This window comes from Salvelinus fontinalis, chromosome 28, assembly GCF_029448725.1.
Source record: "Salvelinus fontinalis isolate EN_2023a chromosome 28, ASM2944872v1, whole genome shotgun sequence".
Lineage (NCBI taxonomy): Eukaryota > Metazoa > Chordata > Actinopteri > Salmoniformes > Salmonidae > Salvelinus > Salvelinus fontinalis.
Genome location: NC_074692.1, coordinates 2,128,828 through 2,152,144, shown reverse-complemented (window position 1 = coordinate 2,152,144; position 23,317 = coordinate 2,128,828). Strand labels below are relative to the sequence as shown.

The 23,317-nt window shown below is 42.3% G+C and overlaps 1 protein-coding gene across 1 annotated transcript; it reads right to left on the bottom strand.

Annotated features, from left to right (window-relative positions):
* Positions 1-76: 76 nt before the first annotated feature.
* LOC129825948 (peroxisomal multifunctional enzyme type 2-like) lies at positions 77-7,924 on the bottom strand. The gene is made up of 13 exons (XM_055886103.1): positions 7,403-7,924; positions 7,006-7,179; positions 6,258-6,324; positions 4,602-4,781; positions 3,998-4,088; positions 3,880-3,904; positions 3,665-3,793; positions 2,858-2,949; positions 1,885-2,553; positions 1,698-1,779; positions 1,457-1,555; positions 314-397; positions 77-166 (listed from the first exon to the last, which is right to left on the bottom strand). Exons 2-9 carry the CDS (start codon positions 7,052-7,054, stop codon positions 2,446-2,448), a joined length of 741 nt encoding a protein of 246 aa, XP_055742078.1. The 5' UTR covers positions 7,055-7,179; positions 7,403-7,924; the 3' UTR covers positions 77-166; positions 314-397; positions 1,457-1,555; positions 1,698-1,779; positions 1,885-2,445.
* Positions 7,925-23,317: the final 15,393 nt, after the last annotated feature.

Below are 23,317 nucleotides of genomic sequence, written 5' to 3'. Positions count from 1 at the left end.
TGGATACAGTAATTGTCAAGTCTGTTTTGCCACTGTATGGGCCTTTTTATGAAAGGCACCAGAATACAGTCTTGTCTGACAACTCAGGAAGGATTTCTGCGGAGTCATCAGCAGCATGTAAGTCCACGTAGGCACCTGACAAGATCACAGCACCGCTGTATTTGACCTGAGGAATAAAGCAGCTGATCAATCAATTCAACAACATGTATATTCTGTATCGCATGCAAAGAGATTCCTGGACTTCATTTGGGTCATTCTATCATTCTCAATGGATCGCTACTAACTTCTAGCACAACGTAAATAAACTGCTTACTTTGCACAATGTGAATTATGTTTCCTTTATTTACACATCTGTCTGTAGGGACTGGCCCGGTAGCACTGGCTTTACAAAGCGAACCTGAGGGATATGGTAGTGACCAGGAAAAAGCAGTAGTTTAAAGACATAGTTAGGACATATAAATGTTTACATTTTAGTCATTAAGCAGAGGCTTAACTTCTTGTTAATCCAGCCGCTGTGTTAGATTTCAAAATGGCTTTACGGCAAAAGCACACCATGCACACCATTATCTGAGGACAGCGCCCCGCATACAAAAGCATCAAAAACATATTTCAACCAGGCAGGTGCGCCACGAAAGTCAAAAATAGCGATATAATAAATGGCTTACCTTTGATGATCTTCTTCTGTTGGCACTGCAAAAAGTCCCAGATACATCACAAATGGTCCTTTTGTTCGATAATGTTCAGTTTAGCTGGCACGCTTCAGTCAATAATCCACCCAGTTTCCCTCCATCAAAATGCATACAAAATAAATCCCAAACGTTACTAATAAACTTTTCCAAACAAGTCAAACAACGTTTATAATCAAACCTTAGGTACTCTAATACGAAAATAAACTATCAAATTTAAGACAGAGAATCGTTATTGTCTTTACCGGAGAAAAATACCAAAGAATGCGCTCTCTTCCACGTGCTTGGAAACACTACAGCCAAAATGGAAGCCACCTAGAAAAACTACAATTTCTGGCTCATTTTTCCAAAAACCAGCATGAAACTCTTTCAAAGACTGTTGTCATCTAGTGGAAGCCCTAGGAACTGCAATCTGTGAGGATTTAGCCTTATAATAAAAGTGACAGCCATTGAAAACAGTGGGAGGCTGAATTTTGGGGGGGTTGGTTTGTCCTCGGGGTTTCACCTGCCATATCAGTTATGTTATACTCACAGACATCATTTTAACCGTTTTAGAAACTTTAGAGTGTTTTCTATCCAAATCTACTGATTATATGCATATCCTAGTTTCTGGGCCTGAGTAACAGGCAGTTTACTTTGGGCACGCTTTTCATCCGGGCGTGAAAACACTGCCCCCTACCCAAGAGAGGTTAAAGAAGATGGTAGGTATCAACCATTTATTTCTAGAAAAATAATTGTACTTCTGAAATGTCACAGATTGGAAGAGTTACCATTATCAGATGTTCTCTTTCCTCCAAAGACATCAGCCCCCACGATAAACAGTGAATACTGGTTGTAGAACACCAACTCTTTCCCACTGTATGTGTGAACTGTGGAGAAAGACAGCTATGTTGTCATAATGTTCAGAGTCACCAATAATGAGAAATTATAAAGACCATCCACACGACACGTAGAGAAAATATTCTTTCAGCTTTTTCTGAAAGAATAACTAGATTGCATGTATTTGATTACCTTCAATTCTTAAATTCCTCCGCTATTTGTTTAATTCATTAATCCCACCGAGTCATTTCTCTGCTCATCTCATGCAACCCTGCTGAACATCAACCAAAAATAGTCATTCTCAATATATACCGCAACAGAAGCTCAACACAATTTTTCCCTCTAATTAACAGAGAACGGGAAGAGTTACACAACTAACCATCCAGAATGACTGCTCCAGATCCTTTGTCTAACACATCTGCGACTGCAGCCTGAGAGGTCAGATTCCTGCAAATGCAGACAGAACTATTTCAAATCACAGGCTTTTGTCAGCAGAAAATGATGTTGTGCTCAGAGATACTTAGAATCTGTAATGGGACATACCCAAGGTGGGTAATGGAAAAGCTCCAGCTACTGCTCTCTATGCAACAACTGCGAGAGAGTGACAATATCAGAACGAACAAAGGTGAGTTCATAGATAATTACATAGCGGTTTCAGTTAGCATTTCCCATTCCATTTCAAGCAATAGAACATTTTAAGCTATCAAAATGCATGATTTGCCCACTGAATGAACTGTGCGCAAACAGCAACACTATACGTGCTATTCGGTGTGTTAAACCAATAGATGGTTGCCAATACTGTGTCGGATGACTGTTTCCTGGAGCTTTTACCCTGGTGAGGTCAAAGTTGAGTCCAGGCACGGAAACCCAGCCCTACTTAATGGCCGCCTGGGAGGGGATGACCCCGAAGGTAGGCAGACAGCTGAAGTCCTCGTGGCCCTCATACAGGAACTTGAGGTAGTCGTCGTCCTTGGTGGACAGGCCCACTCCCAGGTCGTACAGGATGCACTGAGCTTGGGAGTGGAAGCTTCTGTCCCACCGCCTCCATCTGAAGGGGAATCACAGCTAAAATCAGCACAGTATGAAGTGACATGAGCCATGATGTGACTCATCATGGCCTTTAGACAGAACCAGACCCTGTAGGCCAACTGGGGACACACTGACTGACATCAGCCAGAGAGAGTTTGACTTGGCCACTTGGCTTCAGAAAGACACTCCAAACAGACAAACATGTGTCTTTGAAGACATTGGTCCACAGTAGGAGATCACAGAGCATCATTATGGGGCCATCTGTCACCAACAGGCACAATGTCACTTCATTCCAGCCCAGTACGGTTGACCTCTCCACTCACAGGACTGATCCCAGATGCAGCAGTGGCGGCAATAGCGCTGGTGGGGTTGGGGACGATTCCCGACAGCACCTCCACCAACGTGGCCAGTGACTCTTAACCGGCAACAGGGAAGAGAAGAAACTAATTACAGTCACTCAATAAAGCTGTTATAGAACAAAGTACTCTTATAAAAGGTACAAATAAAGAGCACTACAAAGTCATGGTAATGGGAGACTTTGGGAGACTGCCACCCCCATGCTGCTGCTGCACATCCAAGGGCAAGCCGAGGGAGAGAGAAGAGAGAATAATGATGAACACTTGCCATGTTCTCGTCTCTGCCTGACCCCTAAGGCGCACTGCAGCGCTAGATACTGTACTGTACTTTTCCCTTTGTTCAAAGACTTGTGGTGGTGTAATTTACATTCCGTGTCATAGCAGCACAAGCCAATGTGTTTGTTCACTGGAAAGCTAGCTTGTTGTCTCTTTTCTCTCATCGGTTTGTGCCCTGATGCTCCTCTATCTTTGTTTACACTTCAGCATACTGTTTAGAACTTGGCCCTTCTCCCATAAAATCAGTTTCAGTACAGTGCCTCAATGGTTACAACATCAAAAGAGTTCTGGCATTCACTGCCGGTGGAATATTATTCAGATGTTTGATTTAAATCTACCTATTAATTTTCTACATTTTGCACTATTGTTTGAAAAAACGTATGTTGGTTTGAATTCAATATGTCCATGTATTAGTCAATGGCAATTATCAGTAACACATCTGGCAGAGGCTAAATATGGAGTAGGTGTTATGGTCTAAGGGCTGCGTGAGTTTGTTACCACTGATGTTGGCAGGTTTGGTGGCATTGGTGAAGTCACAGATGTTGTCCCACTGGTCTCGCACTGCCTCAGGAGACATGCCCTGGTTCTTGTGCCTCACGATGCGGCCCTGGGAACGCTCGCATCGCACTACACACACACACGCACATTTGTGGAAATTGAATATTGTAGAACAATGCAAATACTCCCAAAGGAGAATAATAAATTCTACATACATTTTCCAATCCAGCCAGCCCCAACCTGAACAGGGAGAGAACATCAAAAGAATAATCAGTAAACATTCAGAGTAAGACGAAAGGCATAGTGAACATGTGATACATTTCTCTTACAAACCTCCAACAGGCCTCCATTTTCTTGACACTGCTCATGAGACAGCCACAGAAGAAGGGGGAAATGTATTCGGCTTTCAAGGACTCCAAGAGGTCTATGACAGAAAAAGTATAGTAGTTAGTTGCTAATATTATGACATGACGGAGTATACAAATCATGATGATAAGCTAGCCCTTTGTTTTGATATCAAACATGATTTTTTATTGAATCTGCCTGTTAAACTCTAGGGAAATCAAGGTGACTGACATATGGGACAATATCACACTTGACTTTCATACTGGGTATAAAAGGACATCATGTGGCAGGTGCCAAGAAGAAAATGACAGATGCCAGTCTGCCATGCAGAGGCATCAAAACAATCAACGACGCCTCAGTAAATGCTCAATCCACAAATCAACAAGGTCATTTTTCAGAGTGTGTGATTGCATTTGTTTGACAATAGCAGGTGACTTCAAGTATCACATTTACATGTCGATATTAATTGTAACACATGTAATATTGCATAGTTATGCAACAGATCAACTCAAATCATTGAGCCTTAATAAGATGACAGTAATGTGTGCTGCTCAGCCTATGTTTAGAGCCGTTTCTCAGCGACTCCTCTGACCTGGGGGCATAACAGTCTCTGTGAGGCGCGAGCCCGCGGTCGGGGTGATGGTGTTGTAGTGGATATTGTGCTTTTGACCCTCGATGGCCAGGGTGTTGGCCAGTCCCAGCTTCGCCGCGCTGTAGTTCGCCTGCCCAAAAATTGCCATAGATGCCAGCAGCCAATGATGTCATAATGATCCTGGGCACAGACAGGGCACCGTGAAATGTCAGTTTAATTCAGTGCGACAGTGTTGAATCAATGTGCAACGGCTGGTGCAGTCGCGCAGCAATAACAAGAAAACACAATATGACACAGCAACTGCAAAGAAATCAGACCGCTTCACTGCCTGCAAAAAGTCAACAACGACCACAAACAAAACATTTTTAGGGACGTTTTGTCACTCATTCTTGGTGCCATTGCTGCAAATCAAAGGGGATCATAAGGATGGATTTTGCTATATGAATCCGTAAAGGAAGGGCCCACCTGTGCTAAAACCTGCAACAGATGTAGAAAGTTATGCTCTATAGGCAACCTTATTCCTGGAGTGCCGCAGGTACTAAGCACCACACCAGGGGTGCGTTCAGTTGGCTTTAACAATTGCTACTCTACGGTACGGTTTGTACTGAACGACACGTTTTCCCAAATCTTTCTTGTACGTTTGCGCCGTTGGCTAGGTGTGCCGAGTTGTGGCTTGAAGCAATGAGTGACGTATTTAAAGGGCAGCAGGGCATTTTGAACCCACAACCCAACCCCGTTATTCAACTGGTCCTTCAGTACAGCACCGTTTCCGATCAATTGAACGTTCTATTACGTGTTTATGTACTGAACGCAGCCCTGACCAACTGAGCTAATTTATCAATTCAGTGATTAGCCTAAATTCAACACACCTGGTCTTCCAGGTGGGTTAAATCAAAAACATGAAGTGTCTGCAGCACTCCAGGACCAGGGTTGCCTAGCCCTGCTCTATACTCTGCACCTGTCATTGCCTAATTGCTTTCTGAAAAGCAATATTTATTTATTTTTTAAAATTTTAATAAGATCCCAATTAGCTAATGCCGTAACGCTAGCTAATCTTCCTGGGGTTCAACACCAATTAACAAGACATTACAAACAACCATAAATCAAGACTTCACAAACATTCAACAAGTAGACAATACAGACAATTAAAATACCTGACAGGAAACACATTTAACATTCAGTTGATGCTTTCTATTTCCTGTCCAGTCATATGGTCTATTGCATTAGATGTTTGTTTTTTTGTTTTTTCTTGAAGGTGGATTTACTTTTCCCCTGAGAAATATGGATTGGTAAAGAGATCCATTCAGCTATGGTTTATATAAAACTGTAGATTTAAGGCAATTTGTCCTTGGCTTGGGTTGTCTTAGCTGCCCTGAATTTGCCTGTCTGGTTTGGTTGTAATGCGTGTTGCTAGTATGTACTAACTGGCATATCAACCCATAGGCACTCGATTGAATAGGTGACAGCAATTTGGTGAGAATTCAAACCAAGCTATCAGAAGGCAAGATTAAGCAATTGCTTTGTTGCTTATCCCTATCCCTACAGGAGTGCCTAGGGGGTCATTTGGATTTCAGCAGAGGAGTCTGCTCTAGTTCCTTTTACATAGGCAACATGGTGCTGGGTCTGACCCTTGACCTTTACTGTACAGTACATTACCTCCCAAACGTCTGGTTCTTCATGTGGTTCCAGGCAGCTCTAGTGACCAAGGCTCTATGGATGAGGTCTGAAATACAGGGAACGAATGTTGCATTAAATCAAATCAAATGTTATTAGTCACATGCGCCGAATACAACAGGTGTAGACCTCACAGTGAAATGCGTACTTACGAGCCCCTAACCAACAATGCCGTTTAAAAAAAAATACGGATAAGAATAAGAAATAAAAGTAACGATCACTATGGGGTGGTTATCCTGATCTAGGATCAGTTTTGCCTTTCAGATCCTAATGAATAAGGTGATATGGACAGGGGGGACCTAAACATAGATCAGCACTCCTACTCTGAGACACTTTATGGATACAGGCCCTGGTCAATCTCATTACTACTTAGACCGCAACTATATTTGTCATTCAATTCTCTATTCTAATTGAAGCTACACTGTTGGTTAGGGGCTCGTAAGTAAGCATTTCACTGTGAGGTCTACACCTGTTGTATTCGGCGCATTTTGAATTATTTATAACTTGTCAGAAATGTCCAGATCAACTAGCCCATGTCAGCTAAAGTTTTTTTTATTTCGTTTTTTTAAGCCCATAGATATTGTTGTAATTTTTTTGTCACTCAAATATCACACGAATACACATTAGACATGGAAAAATGTATAGAATTGCAAGAAATTTGCTTTAAAACTGCAACATTTTCTTTGCACCATGACAAAATGTGTAGAAATGCAAGAAATAAGCTTTAAACCTGCAAAATTCTCTCCCCCAACAAGAAGGGAGTGAACAGTTTGTCTCATGAACTGTACTTGTGCTCATAGAAATAGATGGAGGAGGCGTGGGATGTTCCCCAATGCTGGAAGGGGGGCCCAGAGTTTGGGAACCCCTGGTCTACAGTACAATTCCCTGGTAGTTTCAATGAGGGCTAAAAAAAAAACATAAAGAGGTGAAATTGGACACTGGAAGGATGGAATTTGAGACTGCATCAAAGCTCTGTAATACTGCCCTTAAACGTGTAAACTGCCTACAGAGCCATGAACTTAGCCTCAGATTCCAGGCCTCCAAACAGGATTCAGAAGGATGGCCACACGAGACTACCATGTGTAAAATATCGAATGAAGGAAGATAACAAGGTCCAAACTACCCACCATAGTTAGCCACTGCTTTGCCTCCGTTGGCTTTCATCTCTTTATCCACTTAATCAGTAGCAGCGGAGCTCTTCCCTCCCCCATGAATATCTCGTCCAAGGGCTGTAACCGTGTGTGGAGAAGAAATTTTGAAGTTGCGCCGGTTGTAATATTCTTACACTTAATAATAAAATATATAAGCGACCTCTAATGTTGCTTATGCTTGGAACCGGCACTGACTTTAATACAGTACCTTCAGAAAGCATTCACAACCCTTTACTTTTTCCCCATTTTGTGTTCCAGTCTGAATTTAAAATGTATTAACTAGACATTTTGAGTCACTGATCTTCACACAGTACCCCATAATGTCAAAGTGAAATTTGGTTTGTAGAACATCTTAGAAATGAATAACAAATTAAAAGCTGTAACGTCTTGATTCAATAAGTAACGGCATTGAGTTTCCTAAAAATCGAAACAAAAACGTAGAGACCCATCCGGCTTAGGTACTAAAATACAGGGAGAACTCCACGTACTGTTGCCATGTTGTGCAATGCCGTGTTCAAGCATGAACTCCACCTCACTGTAGAGCTTTACTCTCTTTTTGGGATTCACTCGATTGGCATGTTGTTTGATTAGGGCAGAGTCCGAAACGTCAATGTCATGCTTTAGTACATTTGTCTGAGTTGGCACATCTGAGAATAAACCCTGATATTCTAAAAGCAGGACAACAATGTCACCTTTTTCCAACAGCAGATACAGTTGACCGGGGCAGCTCTAGCAGGGCAGACATCTGACAAACTGACTTGTTGGAAAGGTGGCATCCTATGGCAGTGCTACATTGAAAGTCACTGAGCTCTTTAGTAAGCCCATTCTACTGCCAATGTTTGTCTATGGAGATTGCATTGCTGTGTGCTCGATTTTATACACCTGTCAGAAAAACAGCTTTTTCTCTTTCTCATTTTTCTGTTTCAACTTAGGCCACTGAGAGACGATGTGTCCTTTCTCAGGGTGGTAACGACAACCTGGAAGATATTAAAAAAAAAACAGTTCTCTGATGGTCTTTATCTTTGGGCAGTGTAGAAAAAGACTGAATCCTCGTAGTAGGAGGTGACTTTTCTGGATTGCTTTGCCGTAAGGATGCAGCTAGCAACTGAAACTGGCTGCAACAAACACTCAAACTGGACAGTTTTATCTCAATCTCTTCATTCAAAGACTCAGTCATGGACGCTCTTACTGACAGTTGTGGCTGCTTTGCGTGATGTATTGTTGTCTGTACATTATTGCCCTTTGTGCTGTTGTCTGTCCCCAACAATGTTTGTACCCTGTTTTTGTGCTGCTGCCATGTTGTGTTGCTACCATGTTGTTGTTATGTTGTGTTGCTGCCATGCTATGTTGTCATCTTAGGTCTCACTTTATGTAGTGTTGTCTCTCTTGTCGTGATGTGTGTTTTGTCCTATATTTCTATTTAATTAATTTTTATTTTGAATCCCAGCCCCTGTCCCTCCAGGAGGCCTTTTGCCTTTTGGTAGGCCGTCATTGTAAATAAGAATTTGTTCTCAACTGACTTGCCTAGTTAAAGAAAGGTTAAAAAAAGGATAACTATTGGGTGTTTTGTTTGTGAAGGTAGTTTTATGTGTCAACACAAACCCATTTGAAAGAACTGCAGCTTTCTCAAGAGTGAGATCCTTTTGCTCGTAACGTAGGTAGCAACCCGTTCGTGAAGGCAATTCTTGAACTGCTCGAGAAGTATGAGTGACTTTAAATCCTCAATGTCCTTGACCTCTTGAGAACCACACCACCGATCAAAAAGACATGCTTGTTCCCTTGCGAACTCAACATGGCTTTGTGATTTTGTTTTTTCGTAATTTATGGGAACTGTTGTCTGTATGCTTCTGGGACTAACTTGTAATCCCGAAGGATAGCAGCTTTAACAGTCATAATTTGAATTCTGGTCAAGAGATAAAGCAGTGTACACTTTCCGAACTTTTCGCACAAGAACACTTTGGAGGAGCAGTGACGTGGCAATTCACTCAAACAGAGTAAAATATACATCCTCTTTTTCATTGAAAGCGGTACAAGTCGGCTATTCCGACCAAGGTCAAACTCTGTTGAGGGTGCAGGATGGCCTGACTGGATTCAGAGTGTTTCCGGATCTATCTCTCTTAGTCAAATGGCATGCTCATGTTCCTGTTCTTGTGGTCTGACTGCATGTTCACATTCTTGTTGTCTTAGCCTGTGCACCAACTCTAAAGTGTGTTGCCCCAAACTCTCCTCACGTTCTCTTTCCTTGTGCTCAAGCTCTAATTTCTGTTGCTCCAATTTTGCCTTTAGTTCTAACTGCCTCAGCTGCACATCTGCACATTCCTTCTCCACCAAAATAATACCTAGCAACTCTTTGACTACTGTGTTTGGATCACCAGATGCCACTTTGGTGTCATAATACTTTGCAATGATGAGCAGATTCACCTTTATACATTTATCTAGCATCTCACATGTAGGGCTTTCTAAATAAATGTCAAACTTTAAGTCCATGGCTTTTTTATTTATAAGCCTGTGTGTTTACGCAACTTTTAAAATGATTCCACCAGTCTTATTACCCCTTTGGGTGGATGTCAGTGACAGAAAACTACCACAAAGTGTATTTTGAACACTCAAATATCTGGGTACAGGAGAGCTTCTAAGAAGGTGATTAGAGCGACTATCATACTCATGGGAAACAAAATCCCAGACGACCCGTTACGTTCCCACAAGACAAATTCCAAATGTAGCTCACAACAAAGGGAGCAGATACCTTTATAAAACAAATGGGCCTCAGGATCTCGTCCCGGTATTTCTGTGCATTCAAATGGCCATTGACAAAATACAATTGTGTTCATTGCCCGTAGTTTATGCCTGCCCATACCATAATCCCACTGCCTCCATGGGGCACTCTGTTCACATCATTGACATCAGCAATTCTCTAAAACGACATTGTGGAAAACCCTACATGTGAGATGCTAGATAAATTATAAAGGCGAATGGTAAAGAAATTAATGTTAAATTCTCTGGCAACAGCTCTGGTGGACATTCCTGCAGTCACCATGCCAATTGCACTCTCCCTGAAAACTTGAGACATCTGTGGCATTGTGTTGTGTGACAAAACTGCACATTTTAGTGGCCTTTTATTGTCCCCAGCATTAGGTGCACCTGTGTAATGATCATGATATTTAATCCGCTTCCTGATATACCACACCTGTCAGTTGGATTGATAATCTTGACAAAGGAAAAAATGCTTACTAACAGGGATGTAAACAAATTTATGCACAACATTTGCACAAAAAAACTATTCCATATAGTTTAGTAGAAGCCCCCCCCCCCCCCCCCCCCCCTGGGCTTAGACAGGGCTTAGACTGTAATGGGTTAACCTAACTCCCAAACCCAAAGTTAACCTAATTTAACTTTAACCCTAGCCTAGCTAACATTAGCATGCTAGCTAACATTAGCCAACTAACCACCGAGCTAGAATTTGTAGCATATCATATGTTTTGGAAAGTTTTTAACATATTTTACATTTGTAAATTCTTCAAATATAATACGAACTGTAATTTGTAACATAATATGAAATGGATGATGGACATCCACAAATGAATACATACCATACGAAACGTAACATATCATACTAAATGTGGTGTCCCGGATTTACGTACAGAATAATACGAAATGCTCTGAGACCAGGTTGTGGACACAGTAGTATAGTTTTCTTCTAACTCTCCATCAACTCCTAGCTGAACCCTACATCACAGCCACTGACCACGCACATGCTTGCAATCCTTACATTGTAGCACAGCAGGGGGGGGTGATTTCATCACTGTAGCACATTCAGAGATCAATTTATAGCCATTATTCTAAAATAATTCATAGATTTATTTATATCATAGTCGGACAAAGTTAATATGAGATGAAAGTCTAGTGCCTAATGAGTTCAGGAAGCCAAGCTAGTAGACCTCTGTGAGAAAGAAGTCCACAGCTATGGGGGCAGACGTTTTGATCGAGAGACCTTTACAAAATATGCACATTTTCTCTAACACTAAAGGACTGTATATTTTTTTTTATAATCAGTGGTGTAAAAAGTACCCAAAAGTCATACTTGAGTAAAAGTAAAGATACCTTAATAGAAAAGGACTCAAGTAAAAGTGAGTCACCTAGTAAAATACTACTTGAGTAAAAGTCTAAAAGTATTTTGTTTTAAATATACTTAAGTATCAAAAGTAAATGGAATTGCTAAAATGTATTTAAGTATCAAAAGTAAAAGTAAAAGTATTAATAATGTCACGCCCTGGCCTTAGTATTCTTTGTTTTCTTTATTATTTTAGTTAGGTCAGGGTGTGACATGGGGAATGTTTGTGTTTTGTCGGTTTTGGGTGATTATATGGTAAAGGGGGTGTTGGGTGTATTGTATGGGTTTGTGTGTAGTGCATGTGTCTAGCGTCGTCTATGTTGGTTTAGTTGTTTAGGAGAGTCTATGGTTGCCTGAATGAGTTCCCAATTAGAGACAGCTGATTTCTGTTGTCTCTGATTGGGAGCCATATTTAGGGTAGCCATAGGCTTTCATGTGATGTGGGTAATTGTCTATGTAGAACGTTTGTAGCCTGTATGTGTATGTGCACAACGTTATTTAGCTTCACGGTCGTTTGTTGTTTTGTATAGTTTGTTAAAGTGTGTCGTGTTCGTTCATCTTCGTCGTTATTAAAAAGAAGATGTATCATTATTCCGCTGCATCTTGGTCCGTCTCTCCAGTACACGATCGTGACAGAATTACCCACCAAAGGATCAAGCAGCGTGAATTGGAGCAGTGGACTGCTACACAGGATTATTGGAGTTGGGAGGAAATATTGGACGGAGAAGATCCATGGGCACAGCCGGGAGAATATCGCCGTCCCAAAGCTGAGCTGGAGGCAGCGAAAGCAGAGAGGCGGCGATATGAGGAGGCAGCACGGAAACAAGGCTGGAACCCCGTAAGTCAAACCCAAAAATTTCTTGGGGGAGGGCTCTCGGGTAGTTTAGTTGGGTCAGTCGGGAGACGTGAGCCAACTCCTCCTGCTTACCGTAAGGAGCCGGTGAGGGCGGATTTGGAAGTGAGCGACGCAGAGACAGTAAAGGAATTAATGGAGAAATTGGAGGAGAGAGTTATGAGGGATGTACTGGTTTGGTGCATGAGGCACGGCATCCGTCCGAATGAGCGTGTTGGTGAGTTAATGTCATCGGGAACAGCTCTCCATACTCGTCCTGAGGTGCGTGCTAGCCGTCTGGTTAAGACAGTGCCTACAGCACGCACAAAGCCTCCTGTGTGTCTCCAGAGTCCTGTGCATCCTGTTACTGTTCCTCCACGTACTAGCCCTGTGGTGCATGTCTCCAGCACATTACCACCAGTGCCTACACCACGCACCAAGCCTTCTGTGTGTCTCCAGAGTCCTGTACGCACTGTTCCTTCTCCCCGTACTCGTCCTGATGTGCGGGTCCTCAGCCCGGTACCACCAGTACCGGTACCACGCACAAGGCCTATAGTACGCCTTGAGAGTCCAGTATGCCCTGTTCCTTCTCCCCGCACTAGCCCTGAGATGCGTGTCCCCAGCCCGGTGCCACCAGTCCCGGCACCACGCACCAGGCCTACAGTGCGCCTCAGCCGGCAGGAGTCTGCCGTCTGCACAGCGATGCCTGAACTGCCCGTCTGCCAAGCGCTATCTGAGCCATCCGTCTCCCCAGCGCCATCTGAGCCATCCGTCTCCCCAGCGCCATCTGAGCCATCCGTCTCCCCAGCGCCATCTGAGCCGCCCGTCTGCCATGAGCCTGCAAAGCCGCCCGTCTGCCAGGAGCCGCTAGAGCCGTCCGTCAGACAGGAGCCGCTAGAGCCGTCCGTCAGACAGGAGCCGCTAGAGCCGTCCGTCAGACAGGATCTGCCAGAGCCGCCAACCAGACAGGATCTGCCAGAGCCGCCAACCAGACAGGATCTGCCAGAGCCGCCAACCAGACAGGATCTGCCAGAGCCGCCAACCAGACAGGATCTGCCAGATCAGTCAGCCAGCCATGAGCAGCCAGATCCGTCAGCTAGCCATGAGCAGCCAGATCCGTCAGCTAGCCTTGAGCAGCCAGATCCGTCAGCTAGCCATGAGCAGCCAGATCCGTCAGCTAGCCATGAGCAGCCAGATCCGTCAGCTAGCCATGAGCAGCCAGATCCGTCAGCTAGCCATGAGCAGCCAGATCCGTCAGCTAGCCATGAGCAGCCAGATCCGTCAGCTAGCCATGAGCAGCCAGATCCGTCAGCTAGCCATGAGCAGCCAGATCCGTCAGCCAGCCATGAGCAGCCAGATCCGTCAGCCAGCCATGAGCAGCCAGATCCGTCAGCCAGCCATGAGCAGCCAGATCCGTCAGCCAGCCATGAGCAGCCAGATCCGTCAGCCAGCCATGAGCAGCCAGATCCGTCAGCCAGCCATGAGCAGCCAGATCCGTCAGCCAGCCATGAGCAGCCAGATCCGTCAGTTAGCCATGAGCAGCCAGATCTGTCAGCCAGTCATGGGCCGTCCCTCAGTCCGGAGCTGCAGTCCCTCAGTCCGGAGCTGCAGTCCCTCAGTCCGGAGCTGCAGTCCCTCAGTCCGGAGCTGCCATTCCTCAGTCCGGAGCTGCCATTCCTCAGTCCGGAGCTGCCATTCCTCAGTCCGGAGCTGCCCCTTATCCTGGTGCTGCCCCTTACCCTGGTGCTGCCCCTTACCCTGGTGCTGCCCCTTACCCTGGTACTGCCCCTTACCCTGGTACTGCCCCTTACCCTGGTACTGCCCCTGACCCTGGTACTGCCCCTTACCTTGGTACTGCCCCTTACCCTGGTACTGCCCCTTACCCTGGTACTGCCCCTTACCCTGGTACTGCCCCTTAGTCCGGAGCTGCCCCTTAGTCCGGAACTGCCCCTTAATGCTATGGGGTTAATGTGGAGGGGGGTCATTTGGAGGAAGCTAAGGAGGTGGTTAGGGACTATGGTGACGTAGGGACCACAACCAGAGCCGGAGCCGCCACCGTGGATGGAAGCCCACCCAGACCCTCCCCTAGACTGTGTAATGGTGCGCCCGGAGTTCGCACCTTAAGGGGGGGGGTTATGTCACGCCCTGGCCTTAGTATTCTTTGTTTTCTTTATTATTTTAGTTAGGTCAGGGTGTGACATGGGGAATGTTTGTGTTTTGTCGGTTTTGGGTGATTATATGGTAAAGGGGGTGTTGGGTGTATTGTATGGGTTTGTGTGTAGTGCATGTGTCTAGCGTTGTCTATGTTGGTTTAGTTGTTTAGGAGAGTCTATGGTTGCCTGAATGAGTTCCCAATTAGAGACAGCTGATTTCTGTTGTCTCTGATTGGGAGCCATATTTAGGGTAGCCATAGGCTTTCATGTGATGTGGGTAATTGTCTATGTAGAACGTTTGTAGCCTGTATGTGTATGTGCACAACGTTATTTAGCTTCACGGTCGTTTGTTGTTTTGTATAGTTTGTTAAAGTGTGTCGTGTTCGTTCATCTTCGTCGTTATTAAAAAGAAGATGTATCATTATTCCGCTGCATCTTGGTCCGTCTCTCCAGTACACGATCGTGACAAATAATTTCAAATTCCGTATTTTATGCAAACCAGACAGAACAATTATCTTGTTTTTTATTTTATTTACGGATAGCCAGGGGTACACTACAACATTAATTTACAAACAAAGCATGTGTTTAGTGAGTCCGCCAGATCAGAGGCAGTAGGAATGACCAAGGGATGTTCTCTTGATAAGTGTGTGAATTGGACCATTTTCCTGTCAACTTTTGGGTGTCAAGGAAAATGTATGAAGTAAAAATGTCATTATTTTCTTTAGGAATGCAGTGAAGTAAAAGTTGTCAAAAATATAAATAGTAAAGTACAGATACCGTAAAAAACTAATTAAGTATTACTTTGAAGTATTTTTACTTAAGAACTTTACACCACTGTTTATAATGAGGGATACCTGGAGAAAATCTGACCTCTCTGAAAAAAAAAAAGTATGGCCCTCCCTTCAGTGAAATATATTGATGTGGATTTTCTTACACAGGGACACTCGACGTCAATCTTCAATCAATCATTGTTTATTGTTAGCACGCAGGAGACGTTCCAACAAACTTGATGCACTGTCAGGAGCTCTAATGGGGCAGTCCTATTAGTTATCTTATATACTTACACAGAAAGTGATATTTGCATGATTTAGCTTATTCATTATTCATAATAATTTATCATTAACGTTTGGTTCATTCATGTGACCGACCAATACTTCATGAGGCTTCTTCTCTCTAAGCTGAGAACTTGAAACTTGAGATATCTTTCATTCTCAAAACAAGGGTCTGGGCGTACTGCCAAATTGCAGATACTGATAGTGAGGATTCACTCAGTCAGTCACTTGCATGAACACAGAAAACGGTTATTAGACAAGCACAAACATAGAACACAGAAATTGGTAAATAGAAAAGCAACAACATAAAATGTTCCATCACAATATTGTCGTGGAAATTCAACACAGGTTAATATTAAATTAATAATTCTTTATTATCAGCAAGCTTATTATCAGCAAGCTGGAGAGGTCTTAGGCAAACTTAGATGCATAAAATACCAGTCTAAAGTGAGCTCTCCCGAGGCAGTCCCGTTAGTTATCTTATATACTGCGTACACAGACACGCTACATAGGAATGGTTCCTAGTGTTGCTTCCAGCATGTCTCTAGCACGTCTCCTGTCTTAATTTATACAACATATTCTGGGCGTTCTGCCAAAGGGTCTGAGGAGGGAGTCATGACCGTCTCCCCCTCATATCGCTTCTCAGCACCTACAGGAACAAATTATTGTATGAAACAATATGTACAATTCAAGGCGGTCTCCAGACTATAAATTTTTCCTCCACAATATTTTTACCCTCCCTGAACGCTTGCAAAAAAAAGGGTGACTCTCCCCTATACCCAAAATAATAATTTTAACATAAAGTGGATAGCAGAGAACATGCCTACCATTTACCCTCACTCCTAGGACGGGCCAGCCTACAGTGAGTTTATTTGTATTTGTCAAACAGCAGACAAGCATCGATGATGATGTCACCAGAATAAGACCCTCGATATTTATTGGAAAGGGCCATCAAGCTCATCATCTTGAACATTCACAATCATGTAACGTCCATTGACATTTATTTAATCTGTAGCCAGATAAACTTAATGCTTTCCCGAGTCATAGTGGTAGAACCACACAACACATCATCTCAGAACTACAAGTTTACTTCGATATGATGGCTATTATATCAATATTTGAGCATTAAAGCGTTTCCATTGACATTTCTCATAAAATTCCTTTTACCTATTCAAAAAGATGCCACCTTGTCTACAGTACTTAGTTTTGTCCACATTTGGAAAGTTTACCGAAAATGTTTGTTTCCATCATGCCTGTCATTAAATTTTTTTCCCAACCTTTACTCGCGTAAAAGGTTGGATGGACACCTGGTTATTGTCATACTGAGATCAATCTGGTCTTGAATTCAAACAAACAATAGCCCAGGCCAATGAAGGAACACACATACTGTACAATATTAGGAGGCAATATATATATACCGTATATATATATATATATCATAGGCTACAATAGGCTACTAAATACAATTTCCAGTGGCACACTGACGCACCTAAGAGGAAGATGAATCCATAGGTTACTCACACTTTGAAAAACAGTGCTACTGTGAGCTACAATTTGGAGTTGTTGAGAAAAATATATATATTGGTTCTACCGACAGATAGTCTTCTCGTTTCAGCAGTAGGCATTTGCTTTCCAAACTGTACGTTTTTCCTTCGACTGTATTTTGCAATCTGCAAAAAACAAACCAACAGCGGCAACCAACCATAGAAATAAATATAGGCCTAATCCATAGATGGCAGTTCCCAATCAAGTGAGGACTGGCATCCATTTTTAGTGTACCTATAAGTTTAACAGTCAAACTGCAAGGGTAAGAGGTTACAAAACCATTCTATGGATTACAAGGCAACAAGCTGTAGCCTATATTTAGCGAGCATGCTTCCCAAACTTCAGCCTTCCTGACTGTAGGCATACTGGTAACTGCCAAAATAAAGGAAAACACTTGAGTAAACATACTGTATACAAAGCATATGTTATGTATTTTCCTGGCATGGTTTAGGTCCACTTGTAGAATCTAAGCCAAGGTGCATTGAAGCTGTTCCAGCAGCTTATGTTGGAGCAACACCCTTTAAGACACGTTATGATGGTGTTACCTTAATTTTAGCAGATTTTTTTATTTAACTAGGCAAGTCAGTTAAAAACAAATTCTTATTTACAATGACAGCCTAGGAACAGTGGGTTAACTGCCTTGTTCAGGGGCAGAACAACAGAGTTTTACCTTGTCAGCTCGTGGATTTCATCTAGCAACCTTTCAGTTACTGGCCCAACACTCTAACCACTAGGCTACCTGCCACCCCAGGTCAGTCAATCTGGAAAATGCGCTTGTCATAATACTTAATACGCAATTATTTTTATAAACTATTGATCCTCTGTAGCTAAATTGTGCTCTCTGGTGTATTTTGAACATTAAGAGCGGGTTCCTGTGGCTGGATGAACAATTATAACACTGTAATTTTATTTATATATTTTTTGCCTCTTGGGCCCCAGCCCCTGACTCACACAATTGACCAGTCACATTTATTTATAATGAGGATTATTTTTTTATTTTGTATTAACTAGTAACCCAATCAAGGCAGGGCCCCCAGTTACCCACGTGGGCACCCCTACCTCCTCTCCTCCCCCATCTGATGATTAGCAGAGTGGCAGCAGAATGCTGTCTACACTCATTGAGAGCAGGATCTTGAGTCTTCCTGTGGTTGGCAGTTGCAGTAAAAAAATATAAAATATATGCTCCTGAGTGGCGTGGTGGTCTAAGGCACTGCATCTTAGTGCAAGAGGTGTCACTACAGTTCCTGGTTTGAATCCAGGATGTATCACATCCAGCCGTGGTTGGGAGTCTCATAGGGCGGCGCACAATCGGCCCAGCGTCGTCCAGGGTAGGCTGTCATTGTAAATAAGAATTTGTTCTTAACTGACGTGCCTAGTTCAAAAAAGTACCAGTCAAAAGTTTGGACACACCTACTCATTCAAGGGATTTTCTTTATTTTTTCTATATTGTAGAAGAATAGTGAAGACATCAAAACTATGAAATAACACATATGGAATCATGTAGTAATCAAAAAAGTGTTCAAAAAATCTAAATATATTTTACATTTTAGATTCTTCAAAGTAGCCACCATTTGCCTTGATGAGAGCTTTGCACACACTTGGCATTCTCTCAACCAGCTTCACCTGGAATGCTTTTCCAACAGTCTTAAATGAGTTCCCACATATGCTGAGCACTTGTTGGCTGCTTTTCCTTCACTCTGCAATCCAACTCATCCCAAACCATCTCAATTGGGTTGAGGTCGGGTGATTGTGGAGGCCAGGTCATCTGATGCAGCACTCCATCACAGTCCTTCTTGGTCAAATAGCCTGGAGGTGTGTTGGGTCATTGTCCTGTTGAAAAACAAATGATAGTCCCACTAAGCACAAACCAGATGGGATGGCGTATCGCTGCATTATGCTGTGGTAGCCGTGCTGGTTAAGTGTGCCTTGAATTCTAAATAAATCACAGACAGTGTCACCAGCAAAGCACCCCCACACCATCAAACCTCATCCTCCATGCTTCACAGTGAGAAGCACACATGCGGAGATCATCCGTTCACTTACTCTGCGTCTCACAAAGACACAGCAGTTGTGAAACTCTGTGAAACATTTATTTGGGCTGCTATTTCTGAGGCTGGTAACTAATGAATTTATCCACTACAGCAGAGGTAAGTCTGCGTCTTCTGTCAGTTTCATCATAGCGCTTGATGGTTTTAGCGACTGCACTTGAAGAAACTTTCAAAGTTCTTGACATTTTCAGATTGACTGACCTTCATGTCTTAAAGTAATGATGGACTGTCGTTTCTCTTTGCTTATTTGAGCTGTTTTTGCTATAATTTTGACTTGGTCTTTTACCAAATAGGGCTATTTTCTGTATAACACCCTTACCTTGTCACAACACAACTGATTGGCTCAAACGCATTAAGAAGGAATTAAGAAGGAAAGAAATTCCACAAATTCACTTTTAACACCTCATGAAGCTGCTTGAGAGAATGCCAAGAGTGTGCAAAGCTGTCATCAAGGCAAAGGGTGGCTATTTGAAGAATTTCAAATATAACATATATTTTTCATTTGTTTAACACTTTTGTGGTTAATACATGATTCCATAAGTATTATTTCATAGTTTTGATGTCTTCATTATTATTCTACAATGTAGAAAATAGTAAAAATAAAGAAAAATTCTTGAATGAGTAAGTGTTTCCAAACTTTTGACTGGTACTGTATGTAATATATAATGTATATATAATATACAATATATATTTCCTTAATTATTATTATTAATAATTTTTCTGCCTCTTGGTTCCCTCACAAGCCTGGGCACAGGGGCTTTGGCCCCGTTAAACACCTGCATTAATCCGGCCTTGAGGCTATAGATCATTTGATTGAGACCACAATAGGCACACTTGATATTAGCGCCCAGCAGAGAGTTAGGGATGAGGGGCAGCATCGGACACACATCGAGATATAATAAGCAACTAATGATCAAACACTGAGCAATAGGACATTTAATAAATTATAAGTGACATGACCCTCCCCTGGACTAAATAAAAAAATACTAAACCCTCCCCCTGACTGAAATTGAAAAAGCATGACCCTCCCCCATTTCTTTCCTGATAACAATTGGATATATTTCGACCTCTCACTTATTGGTTAAAGCAGTTTTCACTATTGTTGAATCAGGTGTGCTAGTGTTTGAATGCCTAGATCAAATATGAGGGTCATGAGGACCATTTGGGATACACTGGGTTAATTCAAGGTAACTAAATGTAATCAAAAATGTAATCTACGTAATCCCTAAAAGTAATTATTTATCATGAGAGGGCCATAAACAATAACTAGTAATTCTTTATACTTCAAGAAAGGCTCAAGTGCACAGTACAAATACTGTATGGTAAATAGGATGTATTTCCTATAAAAAAAAACTATGAAAATGGCTTGAAATGACTTATATGCTTTCTAAATATAGTATAATACAATTATAAAACGACTAACTATAAGATTTCACCTTCGTTATAACTGTAAAATACATAATTGTATGTTCAACGATGGATCGAAATTTACAGAATGTTTACTTGGAGGAAAATGGGGAAGGGTCATACTTTTTAAATTTCAGTCAAGGGTAGGGTTTAATATATATATATTTTATCTAGACCAGAGGAGGGTCATGTAATCTGTAATTGATACAATTTTGATATTTCTCAGTGTTTTAGAATTAGTTGTGCCCGATGCCGCCACTCATCTCTGATTTTCAGCAGGCTATTTAGTGTGGTCTCAATCAAATGATCCATAGCCTACAGGCTATGAAGTGCATGCTCGGAGAAGCACGGAGCAAAGTTATATTTCTAAGATAGCTGCTGGAATGGTGTAAATTAAACTATGCTGCATTACACACTGCAGTGGATATTGCGGCCTGCTCTGCTCTTGCTGATCAAAACTTTATTTTGTGCCGCATACGTCACCCCGCTCCTCCGCTCTCTCCACTGGCTTCCAGTTGAAGCTCGCATCCGCTACAAGACCATGGTGCTTGCCTACGGAGCTGTGAGGGGAACGGCACCTCCGTACCTTCAGGCTCTGATCAGGCCCTACACCCAAACAAGGGCACTGCGTTCATCCACCTCTGGCCTGCTCGCCTCCCTACCTCTGAGGAAGTACAGTTCCCGCTCAGCCCAGTCAAAACTGTTCACTGCTCTGGCACCCCAATGGTGGAACAAACTCCCTCACGACGCCAGGTCAGCGGAGTCAATCACCACCTTCCGGAGACACCTGAAACCCCACCTCTTTAAGGAATACCTAGGATAGGATAAAGTAATCCTTCTAACCCCCCCCCCTAAAAGATTTAGATGCACTATTGTAAAGTGGTTGTTCCACTGGATAACATAAGGTGAATGCACCAATTTGTAAGTCGCTCTGGATAAGAGCGTCTGCTAAATGACTTAAATGTAAATGTAATGTAAATGCATACCCAATGTTGTGCTGAGTAGCCCTACCGTGGCAGTTCAGGAGTAGAGTCAAATAATTCTTCCACAAATTTTGGGGGATTATGCCTATTCCAAAAAAAACTATATCTTGCCTTGGACTAGCCTATATCGTATGTTTTATTCCATTTGAGAAGGAGAGCGCAAAGATGAAAACGAGTCAACTTTGATATCTTGCTACTACTATAATGTATTTGAATAAAAACAATATGTTTCTTGCCCATTATATAGTCATCAGAGAGTTATTGACTTCACAATAAGACAGATTCGAGTAACTTACTTTGTGGTGCTGAAATTTGAAGCATCAGCCGCGGAACAATCAATCAGAAATGGAAAGCTCATGGTGCTGAAAGTAGGCAAATTGGAGTAGCCTAGGCATAATTCATTTCAACCTTCTTCATTTAAATTAGACTTTACTAACAACGAACAAGAGGGCTTTGTGTTGAGGCGTATTTATTCCTAAGAAATAAGAGATAGGTCTACCTGTTTGACAAACGGAATTAGGATATAGGCTGCTATATCCATAGATTTTCCGGCCAATTCCTCCACCCACCATGCACTCTTTAAAATAGCCTGCCTCTGTGTCAGTAAAGGGCTGTGAAGTTAAAATCAGGACTCGAATTGAGGAGGTTTGAGCGAGTATGCCATAGGCCTACCTTTTATAAAAGAAAATTTCAAAACAGATCCGATTATTTACAGCGCTTTGGTCCGTGATGCTTTATGCTAGAAACAAGCTGTCAAACACCCGGAGAAGACGTGACAACGATTCATATGGGGATATCATTGTTTCATTTATTTGACACTGAGGCTGAGCTACAACCTTCTATAGCCGAGGAAAACAACAATTGACTTTAATTGTGAAGTAATTTAATTCTGACACTATCAATTAATTAAGACATGAACTTTCTGTACAGTAGAATATGTTTGAATGCAGACAGCTTTTAGGGAATCACTTGTGACCTTTTCTGGTTGGGTTAAGCCACGGAAGAAGAGTAGCCAGCAGTTAACTCTTAGCGCACAGATCCCGTCAACGGGATCAAAATCGACAACATCCGGTGAAGCTGGAGCGCGCCAAATTTAAATTACAAGATTGTAATATTAAACTTTCATGAACAAACAAGTGTTCTACATCATTTAAAAGCTTGACTTCTTGTTAATCGCACCGCGTTGTCAGATGTCAAAAAGGCTTTACGGCGAAAGCATACCATGCAATTATCTGAGGACAGCGCCCCACATACAAAATTTACATTTACATTTTACATTTACACCCCAGGACAAATTAGCTAGCATGTGCAAGCTAGCTAGCTAAATTGCCATACATGTTTAATGCCTTTTGACCTGTCCCCAAATTAATGTAATTGGTTCAGAGTTTGTTTTGATATTTTAACCTGCGTGTCGTGATTGCATTTGGTGTGGGGGGACAACATAAATGTATGCACGATGGCGCACGCGCGCAGCCGGTTTGGGTTCTGTGTAACTATAGGTGAATAACTGCTTATTGTGAAGTCTACACAATGTCTCCCCCTTGTGGGAGTAAGAATACTTTTGGAACTTTATGACCAATATATATATTTTTTTTTTGGAGAGGTTAATAATGGGATGGAAATCCTTTTGAGTTACATTTCCTTAGGAAACGCTTATATTGGCATAACAAGGTTGTTGGTTGAAGTTTATGTCTTTATCTCTTTGTTCAATTAATGTCAGGGGTATTCGTAATTTACTCAAGCGTAAGGCTATTTTCTTG